This window comes from Hemicordylus capensis, chromosome 2 (genome assembly GCF_027244095.1).
Source record: "Hemicordylus capensis ecotype Gifberg chromosome 2, rHemCap1.1.pri, whole genome shotgun sequence".
NCBI lineage: Eukaryota > Metazoa > Chordata > Lepidosauria > Squamata > Cordylidae > Hemicordylus > Hemicordylus capensis.
Window position 1 is genome coordinate 87,208,718 of NC_069658.1, and position 10,889 is coordinate 87,219,606.

At 41.4% G+C, this 10,889-nt stretch overlaps 1 protein-coding gene across 1 annotated transcript in view; it reads left to right on the plus strand.

Annotated features, from left to right (window-relative positions):
• The window catches only part of CHSY3 (chondroitin sulfate synthase 3), a 141,906-nt gene extending 134,075 nt beyond the window's left edge, over nt 1-7,831 (plus strand). The window contains exon 3 of the mRNA XM_053300929.1: nt 3,273-7,831. Within this exon, the coding sequence (XP_053156904.1) occupies nt 3,273-4,835 (1,563 nt within the window). The 3' untranslated portion in view covers nt 4,836-7,831. The remainder of the gene's footprint in view (nt 1-3,272) is intronic.
• The last annotated feature ends 3,058 nt before the right edge of the window (nt 7,832-10,889 follow it).

Below are 10,889 nucleotides of genomic sequence, written 5' to 3' on the forward strand. Positions count from 1 at the left end.
AACAAGTCACTTTGTACCCGGATCATTTCACACATCCCTACTCTCGGCTAGAAAATGGTGACCAGAAATGACATCAGAAATATCCAGGTGGTTTCTGCCCACTCAGAACTGTGGATAGGCAAATTTCACCTATTTTTATACCCATATAGATAATGAAACTTGGTCTCCAAGATCCAATTGCAGATACATGAAATTATGGCTATGCTGGTCTGTGACCGTAATAAAGGTTGATTTGATTTGATTCGAAATTGTGGATACAGAGTCCATGGATAACAAAGGCCACCTGTATTTTTATGATGCATTGCATGTCACTGGAAGTATAAAGGTCATTTAAATTTCTGGGATGCTACTATTCGTTCAGAGCTTGTTCTCTGCTTTTTTCATATATATTTTTTCAGAAAAAAACCGTTTATTTCCAGCATTTATCAACTAGATTGTAGGGGTGTGCAATTCGGGTTTTCGGTGATTCGGTTCGGGATCCGAACCAAATCACCCCGTTCTGTTCTGTGCCTGAATATGGGCTACCCGAATCACCCCTGATTTGGTTCGGATTTGGATTAAATCTGAATCCGAATCGATTTGGGTTAGAAAAACGGGTCCCAGGGGCAAAATAGTGGGGTGGGGTGGTAGTGCCCAATGGGTGGAGGCTACCACCCCAATTTCAGGGGGATTGGGCAGAGGGCTGATTTTTGGGGAATTGTTGAAGTTTACGCGTCTTTAAGGTTTTTCTCCATAAAGAAGCATGGAGGTGTCAGCAAATGTATAGCTTCACGTCAGGGGCAAAGGGGTGGCCTAGAGCAGTGTGGGGTTGGTGGTAGTGCCAGGTAGGGGCAAGGAAGCTACCTGAATTTTTTCAAAGGATTTGGGCAGAGGGCTGATTTTTGGTAAATTGTTGAAGATTACGCGTCTTTAAGCTTTTTCCTCATAAGGTATACATGGAGCTTTCAGCAGCCCCATAAGTGGACTTCGGGGGTGCTGGGGTGGCCCAGAGCGAGTGGTGGTGTAGTGCACATAGGGTGCCAACCACACCCATGGGTTTCTAACCCATGGGGTACAGGGTTCTGTTGTTTCTGAGGTATTCTGAATGTGGATTCTATGATAGCAAATTAGAGTGGATTCATGGTGTTTCATTGAAAATCTCATTTGCTACCATAGAATCCACATTCAGAATACCTCAGAAACAACAGAACCCTGTACCCCATGGGTTAGAAACCCATGGGTGTGGTTGGCACCCTATGTGCACTACACCACCACTTGCTCTGGGCCACCCCAGCACCCCCCAAGTCCACTTATGGGGCTGCTGAAAGCTCCATTATTATACCTTACTAGTATTTTTCAGACCGTTATAATAACGGGCGCTAGTGGCTCTGGGTGGGGGGTACCTTTAAGAGCGGCGGGAGGGTTTACTTACTCCTCCTGCCACTCTCTCACTTGCCGCCACCAGTCGTCCCCGCCGCCCCCCCCACCTGATTAAGGGCCAAATCGGCCCCAACAATTGCCGCCGCGTCCGCGTCCGCCGCCCGCCCTCCCAGCTGCCCGGGTCCTCCTCACCCCCCCCCCACATGATTAAGGGCCAAATCGGCCCAAACAATTGCGGCCGCCCGCCCTCCCAGCTTCCTGAGTCCTCGTCTTCCGCCCCCCCATGATTAAGGGCCAAATTGGCCCAAACAATTGCCGACAACGACTGCCCACCCGCCCTCCCAGCTGCCCAAGTCCTCCTCTCCCCCCCCCCACATGATTAAGGGCCAAATCGGCCAAAACAATTGCTGCCGCCACCAACCGCCCGCCCACCTGCCCGCCCTCCCAGCTGCCCGAGTCCTCCTCACCCGGTTAGGCCCACGTCAGTCGGGCGATGAAAGACCATATTCTGAGAAAGACACAGGCAGCACGGGATCACACTTAAGGGTTTTATTATAGAGGATGAGGAAAAACCTTAAAGACACGTAAACTTTAACAATTCCCCAAAAATCAGCCCTTTGCCCAAATCCTTTGAAAAAATTCAGGTAGCTTCCTTGCCCCTACCTGGCACTACCACCAACCCTACACTGCTCTAGGCCACCCCTTTGCCCCCAACGTGAAGCTATACATTTGCTGACACCTCCATGCTTCTTTATTTAGAAAAACCTTAAAGACGCGAAAACTTCAACAATTCCCCAAAAATCAGCCCTCTGCCCAATCACTCTGAAATTGGGGTGGTAGCCTCCTCCCATTGGGCACTACCACCCCACCCCACTCTTTTTGCCCAGATCCCATGCTATGCTCCCAATCTGCCCCAAAGACACTAAAACTTCAAAAATTTCCCCAAAATCAGCCCTTTGCCCAATTCCCCTGCAATTGGGGTGGTAGTCTCCACCCATTAGGCACTACCACCCCACCCTGCTATTTTGCCCCTGGGACCCGAAATTCGAGCTGACGTCACATCAGACCTTTTTGCATTCAAATCAATGGAGGCAAAAAGGCGGGAAATTCAAAGAGACGTCATCCCGGATTACCCAAATTTTGGGGGCACGAATCAGGGGTGATTCGGCTCGGGCACGAAAAATATCAGGGGGCATCGGGGGTGATTCGGTTCGGCCCCGAATCACCCGAAATTGCTCGTTTCAGGCACAGATTGATCTGTGCCTGAAACGTTTTGCACATCCCTACTAAATCGTGTGTTCCTATCTACCAGACAGAATCAGCAGCCACAACCTTTGTGGCATATTTTTGCCTTGCTCTCTTGCCATAACCACCAGCAGCAGACAGTTCTGTTTTTCAGAGTCTGTTACTGACTGCCGTTCTGTAAGCCTGAATTTGTTTCAGGGTTTTGGGGGTGGTTCTTTTCTTTTCTTTTTTGGTGAATTTTGTTTTATTTGGTTAATTTGTTTTGTTGGTTTTACAGTGGTAATTTCACTTAACAGGCAATAATTTGAGTTGCTAAGAAATAGTGAGGGGAGGCTACTAAATATATTTTAAAGTACTTTCACATTAACTTAAAAAATAAAAAAAAACACCTGCTAGATGTCTCTTGGGCCTTTTACTGAAAGATTCTCTCCCATCTGATCTCTTCAGCCTACCCACTCATTCAGATTTACATGTCCTAGGTTCACCCTATGATACACCTCCATTTATGTCTTCGCCTTACATGGGTAGTTGAAGATAAAGTCTTGGGAATTTTAACATTGATAGCACAGGATGCATGACAATTAGGCTGATGTGCGTTAGCCAATGTGTATCTGCTTTCTCATATCTGGCAGCAATACTTAATACTACTTGTTATTTCTGTTTTCTAGATGCAGCAGTTGTTTCATGAAAATTATGAACACAACCGGAAGGGGTACATACAGGATCTTCATAACAGCAAAATTCACACAGCAATTACGCTTCATCCAAATAAAAGGCCAGCCTATCAGTATAGGCTTCACAATTACATATTGGCCCGTAAGATTTCAGAATTGCGTTACCACACCATCCAGCTCCACAGGGAAAGTTGCCTCATGAGCAAACTCAGTAATGGTGAAATTAGCAAAGATGATCAGCTTCTGGGAATGATGCCATCTTTCAACCGCTTCCAGCCACATGATAGGAATGAAGTCATTGAATGGGAGTTTCTGACTGGAAAGCTCCTTTATTCGATGGCTGAGAACCAACCACCCAGACAGAGCATTAATAGCATCTTGCGAGCAGCATTGGATGACACTGTAATGCAGGTAATGGAAATGATCAATGAGAATTCCAAATCTAGAGGAAGGCTTATTGACTTCAATGAAATACAGTATGGGTACCGCAGGGTTGACCCTCTGCATGGCGTGGAATACATTCTGGATTTGCTCCTTTTATATAAAAGGCACAAAGGAAGAAAAGTTACTGTTCCAGTTCGACGACATGCCTATCTTCAACAATTATTTAGTAAACCCTTTTTCAAAGAGGAAGAAGAACTGGATGTAAGAAATATTTTACAAAATGTTAACACTGACATACAGTCTTTCTCTTTCCTTTCTAATTCCTTGAAGATTTTTTCATCATTCCAAAGCATCAAAGATATAGGGACTAGTAGTGACAAGAAGATTCACATTCTTGTCCCTCTCACCGGGAGATATGATATTTTCCTAAGATTTATGGAGAACTTTGAGAAGACTTGCCTTATCACCAAGCAGAATGTAAAGCTGGCAGTAATTCTTTTCAGCTCTGATTCTGGTCAGGATTCCAGTAAACACATAGAGCTGATTAATGACTATCATAATAAGTATCCTATGGCAGACATGACCATTATCCCAATGACAGGAGTTTTTTCTAGAGGTTTAGGACTTGAAATGGCCTCCTCTCAATTTGATAATGACACTTTGCTGCTATTCTGTGATGTTGATCTGATATTTACCCCAGATTTTCTTCAGCGGTGTAGAGCTAACACCATTCAAGGACAGCAGGTTTATTACCCTATTATTTTCAGTCAGTATGATCCCAAGGTAACATATGGGGGCAGCCCTCCAGTGGACAGTCACTTTGTTTTTACAAAGAAAACTGGATTTTGGAGAGACTATGGGTTTGGAATCACTTGTATTTACAAAAGTGACCTTGTGAATGCTGGTGGATTTGATACCTCAATTCAAGGTTGGGGACTTGAGGATGTAGACCTCTTTACTAAAGTAATAACTTCTGGACTGAAAGCATTTAGAAGCCAAGAGGTGGGAGTTGTACATGTTTTTCATCCAGTTCTTTGTGATCCCAATCTAGATCCTAAACAATACAAGATGTGTTTGGGGTCCAAAGCAAGTACATTTGCCTCTGCCATACAACTAGCTGAAATATGGCTAGAAAAACATTTAGGTGTCAGGTATAATCGAACTCTCTCCTGACATTTTAACTTACTCTGCCTTCCTAGGGGAGAATACCTCACTACTTTGTTTTGCTGTCACATTCTCAAACTCCTCTTTGTCTTCCAAAGGATGTGTGTTTGACCTCAAAATAACAGAGTCTGCTGTCAGGAAATACAAATTCCTACTGAACTCATTAGGTGTGGGGACTTTCTATTCTCTTTTATCTATAAACTGAGTGAAACCATGGCAATCAAGCAATCTCACGGAACACATCCATCATGAGGATTGCATCAGAAGAATCTTCTCTTTGAGCTTTAGGATGCAATATCAATCTTCATTGTGTCTGTCAAACTTAATGTGATACAACTTTTTTTCTGGTGAAGGTACCACAAAAGTGCTTTATGCTTCCTCTGGGAAAGAGAGTCTGGCAAACTTGAGTTTTATAATTTATAGGAGAACTGAGACAGTATTATTCTTCATCTTTATAATTATTAAAGTAAATGAATTACTGTCTGTATCTCTATTTTTATTTTTTTTTTAAGAAATGAGAAACACACAAACTGAGGGTTTTCTTTCCAAATGCAACTGGTACTGGTTACCAAGAACCTTAAAAGTTCTATTAAACTAACTTCCTCATTACTGTCTATTCTACATGCAATTGGACTGTGTGTTTTCAAGGAAACAGAATATTTGCATAAGTTGAGGAGGTTTCTGAACCAATATCCTTCATTTGCTGGCCAGAAGAAATCATGACACCATATGGTTATTTATAATAAAAGTACAGACCTACCATGTTCTCCCCTCCACAAAGAAAAGAATGTGTTGCTTTGTCTCTGTTTAGACTGAGCCTCTAATATATAAATAATTTTCTATTTTGTTCCTTTCATATGACTGCACTTGATACAAAGGAATATAAAGGGTACTTAATATTGTCTTTTTATAATTGTGCATTAATATTGGTGCTCTGAAACCAATAATTGTTAAAAGAAAATGTAATTATTTAAGTATGAATCTACTATTGCTGGTCAAAGTTCTTGCCAATATATTTATATTAGTGAAGATTTATAGGAATATGTTAAGACTTTTCTTTCCCTGAAAAGGCTGAAAATTTAAATATGTTGGTGGAATATTGAAAGTGAAGTCAACATTAGAAGCCAAAATGGTTTTTCAGATTTTCTTTCTTTTTTTCTTTTCTTTTTAGAAAAGAAGGCATAGTAATGTCAAATCTTAAGCATGTTACAATACAGGCAGTGATTTATTGGTCAAGTTATTTTTAAGTGCATTTGTTACATACAGCTAGAATATTGTATAATGAAACTATGCTAAGAATTCAGAGGGCCTATTCAAGAAATATATATCAAGATAGCTAATATAATGCAATGAATATGGCAGGTAAATCTGAGCAAATAATATATGTGAGTGTTTTTAAGGAAAGAAAGTCTTAAAGTATGTTCAAATGTATCATATGTATCTATTTGGATATAGCATTTGGAATTTGTTTCCGTAAGTTTCCAATTGATTGTACATCACCAAATGTCACAGTAGGACTGACATAGGATTTACAGGGGGGAAATCCCTTTAGGCATTAAAACTACTCAAAACTAAAAATGATCGCAGTAAACACATCCATGGCAGTAATGTATTATAATTTAGATTCCATGACACTAGTACAAACTAGAGAGCCATCTTGCAAGGGAAGCAATATCAGTGGTGAAGAGCAGGGAGATGGGTAGATTTGAAAACTAAAAGCAGAAGATTTACCCCTGAACACTGCCACCTAGGTTTCCAAAGCTTTCCTACCATACTTCGAGCTCATTCTCTTTCTTCAGTGTTCACTACCTCCCCATCAGGATCTATTTGATTCTCCCTCCTCTCCTTCATCACTCAGAAGTTTCCCCACTATTTGCACCACAGCTGCACAATTACCCTTGGCAGCCATTCATGAATATATAAATCTCATGCAAAAATAGTACTAGTTCAAAACCAAGCACACCAAACCCTTCTCACATCAATAGTGGGTGGCACCAAGCACTAGCAGCTCCTTTCCTCTAACTCTTGTAGGTGGCATTGCAAGATACCATCATCAGTTGCATCATTGCTTCCTGCACTGCCTGTCCACTTTGAGGGAACTAGCTTGGTGCTGTCATGAAGGAAATAGCAGCTCTAGTTTCCCCTTGACCCTCAATTAACCTAGGCTGTTGAACCTTCTGGCAGATGATACTTTTAAAAATTCTTGCATGCATAATAAGGATTTAGCTCTATGAAAATTGATGCAAAATATGTATGTGGCGTGCCAAAAAAAAAAATCAGATTGATGTGCTCTTGAAAGAAATTACATAATACAAACTTCCACTTGGTCATATGAAGTAAGACTATGAAGTGAGACTAGGCAATTCTCATCATTCTTAAAGGGACTTAAAGAAGCTGAGAGGTAGAACAACCCCTGAGCCTCGAGAGTTTCCCCCTTTCTTTGAAACGTTTTGTTCCTCAGCTTTTGAGACAAATATTTTCAGAAACCATCTTTCAAAATGGCATACACAACTGTTTGTGGAAACCAAAATCTTTGCTGTCCAGAAACTATTCTTGTATTAAGTTATGCTTTAATTTATCCAGTCAAGCACAGCTGATCTAATCAACTCCGCATATTCTCTGCAACATGAAGCTCATTTTTTTAATGCTATTTAACTGTGCACAGTATTTGGGGAAACCATACTCTCATTGGCAATGAACAACAGCATAAAGTTCAGGAAGTCTATTTCTTGTAAAACATTTAAAAAAAAAGTGCTTGCTAGTTGCTTGTGATCTAAATTAACATTGTTTGCTCAGACTAAATTGCAGCATAGAACATGAAGTGAACACGACTGCAGAGAGAGTTTTGTGTATAGAGGACTTGCCGGATCAGGTCCTGTGTGTGAAAAGTTCAAAAAGTTAGTTCTTACTATTTACAGATATTTATTTAGTGTATGACCAATTCATTCGTTTATATGATGGATTACTTTGTTACAAACTGGATTATAAATGTTTGTTATAAAATATTGCATTGTCTTTGGAATAACTGTTCTCAGATAAATTGTATTAGCTGATTTGTGGTAGGAGATCCCTTCTAATGACGGCATCATCATAATAGGTGTAATCTGCTGGGATTTTGCCATGCTCAAGATCCACTGAATGAATAGGAGCTGTGACAATAAAATAGAAGTTCACGGTGGATTGCAGGTATAATCCTGATAAATCGTGCCCAGTGTCAGATAATGCAAAACTATTTTTTTCTGTGTATATATCAAAGCTGCATTATCTTCCATACATGTGTCCCGACTTTCATCTAGACATTTGTTCAGGCATCCCTGTATAAGTTTCTAATGTGCATTTCTGCACATTACTGTAAATGTTGGCGACCAATTTCTCCAGACATCCTGGTGATAAGTTAAAGTGAGATATAGCTTCCCATACAACTGATTATTCATCTGTGGTTAGAAAACTGCCAGCTTTGTAGATGAAAATGAAAAGTGACATATTTGTCCTTCTCCCGTTGCCAAATACTGTCATTTTCATGGCAGTTTAATTAGCAATATGTCTAGCAGAGGATGAAGTGTTATTTTGCAGCTACTCCTAATAATCTTGCATCTAAAACTTTGGTGTATGTTGACTTCACCTATCTCACTGTGGTGGAATTTATCTAAGAGGCCTAATGTGATGCACACATGTTCAGTCTCCTGAAACATTTTGGAATATGGCAACTGAAGCCTGTGAAATCTCCAGTACAAGGGACATGGCCCAAATGACTATGCGCACAATTAGCTAATTCTCCCCCACCTCCCAGACACACACCGATAAGCATCACTTTGGTGGTTGTATAATAGTAGCTGCCAAGACATACTTTGATTAGGCGAGATCCAGCATTTCCTGACACCTGAGCTGGCATCTCCAGCCTGCCCCTTCAATATTATTTTATCAACTCACCATAAAAGCAGTGGATACATTTTAAAGGATAAACAATTAAATCTTTTCAATATAAACCTTGATTTTTTAAAACTCTTAATTCAAAGAGACCAGAGGATGCCATAGTATTCAGAACAGTGAAACCCCAAGCAAATTGTAAAAGCCCCAAAATACTCTTTCCATTCACTGGGTGAATTAGGCAACAACAATGCAAAGTTCAATGTAAGGAAGTGTAAATTGTTCTACACTTAATGTACGGTGGTAAGGTGTGAACTAGTGGGACTAAACAGGAAAGAGGTCATTGTGGATAGCTCAATAAAAATATCAGTGTGTGGCAGCTGTGGAAAAGGAACATTCTGTGCTACAAGTGATCAGGAAAGAGACCGAAAGTAAAACTGTCAGTATTGTAATGACCTCATATGGACCTATGGTACAGCCACACTTTATTTTGTTTATGCATGTACATTAGGGGTGTGCATTTTGGAATTTTCTTGTTTCAATTTGTATCCGAATCGAAGCACCCCCGTTTTGTTTTGTACCCAAATTTTCTGAATCCAAATCAGCCCTGTTTTGTTTTGTAGCTGAATTTTCCGAATCCGAATCGATTTGGATTTTTAAAAGGGTCCAAGGGCAAAAAGAGTGGGTGGTGGTGGTAGTGTCCAATGGGTGGAAGCTACCACCCACGTTTCAAAGGAATTAGGCAAAGGGCTGATTTTTTGTGAATTTTTTAAGTTTACACATCTTTAAGAATTTTCCCATAGGGAATAATGGGGATTCCAGCAAATGTATCGCTTCAAATCAAGGGGAAAGGGATGACCCAGAGCAGAATGTGGTGGGTGGTAGTGCCCAATGGGGGCAAGGAAACTTCCAGAATTATCTCAAAAGAATTAGGAACATAGGAAACTGCCATATACTGAGTCAGACCATTGGTCTATCTAGCTCGGTATTGTCCTCACAGACTGGCAGCGGCTTCTCCAAGGTTGCAGGCAGGGATCTCTCTCAGCCCTATCTTGGAGAAGCCAGGGAGGGAACTTGAAACCTTCTGCTCTTCCCAGAGTGGCTTCATCCGCTGAGGGGAATATCTTGCAGTGCTCACACATCAAGTCTCCCATTCATATGCAACCAGGGCAGATCCTGCTTAGCTATGGAGACAAGTCATGCTCAGCCACAAGACCAGTTCTCCTTTCCATTGGGCAAAGGGCTGATCTTTTGTGAATTGTTGAAGTTTATGTGTCTTTTAAGATTTCTCCCATAGGGAATAATGGAGGTTTCAGCAGCCCCATAATTCCACTTGGGGGGCACTGGGGTTGCCCAGAGCGAGGGGTTGTGTAGTGCACATAGGGTGCCAACCACCTCCATACCCACAAGCCCTTGGGTATTGGCTTGGCGTACCTTGGCGTACTGGGTTTTGTGTTTCTGAGGTGTTCATTGTAGATTCTCTGGTAGTATATGAGATTTTCAGTGAAAAACAAGAATCCACTCTTATATGCTACCAGAGAATCTACACTCAGAACACCACAGAAACAACAGAACCCAGCAACCCATGGGTTAGCAACCCTTCCCCTGGCCAATGTGGGGTCAGTAAAGAGTAGCAAGAAGCAAATGAGCCAATGGGGAACAAGGAGGGAATTGTCAGCAGGTCAGCCCATGATTTAGGTCACCGATCAGAAGGCTGGAAGGGTGGGAAATTCAAAGAGATGTCAAACACAAAATGGAGACTGACTCAGAAATCACCACAAAATGGAGGTCCGAAACAACAAAACGTTTTGTAGCCGAAACAGGGACGTTTTGTTTTGTATACAAAACTTTTGAATCTGGAAAATGGGTGTTTTGTTTTGTCTACAAAACACCCGAAACAGGCTGTTTTGGGTACAAAACTTTTTGTATCCGAAATGTTTCATACATCCCTAATGTACATATTTACATACTGCCCAAAACTCACATCACTTGGAATATAGGGTACAGTTCTGGTATCTACGTCTGAAAAAGGATGTTGTAAAGCAGTGATCTTCACTGTTTTTTAATTGTGGGCTGTGCCTCCTTCAGCAAAAAATGTTCAGTGAGAGAGCCACTTTCCACTGTGCTGAGCTCTGTGAGTGTCACACCTTTCCCAGTGCCACGCAAGGAGGGAGGAACATGAAGAGAAACAGAGCT